Source organism: Loa loa (genome assembly GCF_000183805.2).
Source record: "Loa loa unplaced genomic scaffold supercont3.2498, whole genome shotgun sequence".
Lineage (NCBI taxonomy): Eukaryota > Metazoa > Nematoda > Chromadorea > Rhabditida > Onchocercidae > Loa > Loa loa.
The window spans coordinates 1-1,321 of record NW_018110677.1 but is presented as its reverse complement, the minus strand read 5'-3'; the positions used below and the strand labels follow the sequence as shown (position 1 = coordinate 1,321).

Genomic DNA, 1,321 nt, shown 5'->3' with positions numbered 1-1,321 from the left:
CAAATGTCTGAAAAAAATGGGACAGATGCATGACCATAACAACTCTGTCCCATTTTTTGAACAATGTCTATATTTCATCTGTCCTCCACCGCCTCATACATTCAGATACTGCAAGGACTGATAAAATGAACCTTACCGTAACTGATGTCATGAAGTTTGCTTTAAGTAGTAGAATGGGTTATATTCTAAATAGAAAAGTATTACCAACCTTGCTAACATGGTAATTGGTATCTTTTGCTTTTCAGATATCTTTGCTTTAGTACATTTTATTTTTTCTGGTGTTTTATGGTATCAACATGTTATAATGGATATGTTATACAATTATTGTTTAGATCTTTTGCTAAGCTTATGCATGTTTTTGATATACCTCAGATTTTCTGGTAATATTGCTTTTTTGCGAAATGAGGTTGACATCTAAAATATTTCACGATCAATTCCTATCAATTAATGCCTGAGTGCATAGGGCACGTTTTCAGTCAAGTCAAATATGAATTAAAGTACATGTCAGCTCATTGTTATTATTATTATTTTTATATGCTAATTAAAATTGGGTTAATATTCTATTGCTTTTTCATGGAATAAAAATAAAAATGGAGTTTGAATTCGGAACTTTTATTGTCACCTATTTCACTAAGCTTGTTGGGTTTGTTGTGGCGTGGTGGTGATCTTTATCAAGCATTTAACACAATGAATTTTCTATCATCCAGTTCTAGCACTTCATCAGTAGGGTCAAAAATCAAAGTTGCATCAGAAGAACGATCTTTTGAGAAAGATTTGCTAGAATTAGATTTTAGAGGTAATGTTAGTGAATGTATTGAATGCTTATGATTTTATATTCTGGATTTGGGCATATATTCTTGGCTTACTTACATTAGATCTAGATTGTTTGAAGTTGATGGTAGACTAGACTCAATTACGACTTTGATAATGAGCCGATTCATAAATATAGAATTCGTTCGAAAATTCAGAAAATTTAAAATAACTTTAGCAAATTCTTCGACTCGTTTGACATATTTTCGAGTTGCTTTGGTTGGTGAAGTTGGTTCAGAGAAAAATAATGTTCGTCGAGCTTATGTTCAATTAATGTCAAATCGGAATAATCAAATTAAAGCCGAGAAAGCAACGGTTTATGATTAACTAACTTTTAATAATAGTTAATATGTTTTGTAAAGATAAGAGAAATTGAAAGTTATTTTAAATTTTTTTCTTTCTGGAATTTTATGAACATAAAATGGTATCAATTTAAAGAGGAAAAGTACTAAAATGATAGAAATATGTACGAACAATGGAAATTTCATTTTAGTAAAAAAAAAAAAAAAAA

At 29.7% G+C, this 1,321-nt stretch overlaps 1 protein-coding gene across 1 annotated transcript; it reads left to right on the top strand.

The window, feature by feature from the left end:
* Positions 1-687: 687 nt before the first annotated feature.
* LOAG_15706 (hypothetical protein) lies at positions 688-1,137 on the top strand (the record flags this gene model as incomplete). The annotated part of the gene is made up of 2 exons (XM_003151195.1): positions 688-796; positions 989-1,137. The coding sequence occupies 2 exons, from the start codon at positions 688-690 to the stop codon at positions 1,135-1,137; spliced, it is 258 nt and encodes an 85-aa protein (XP_003151243.1).
* Between the last annotated feature and the right edge of the window lie 184 nt (positions 1,138-1,321).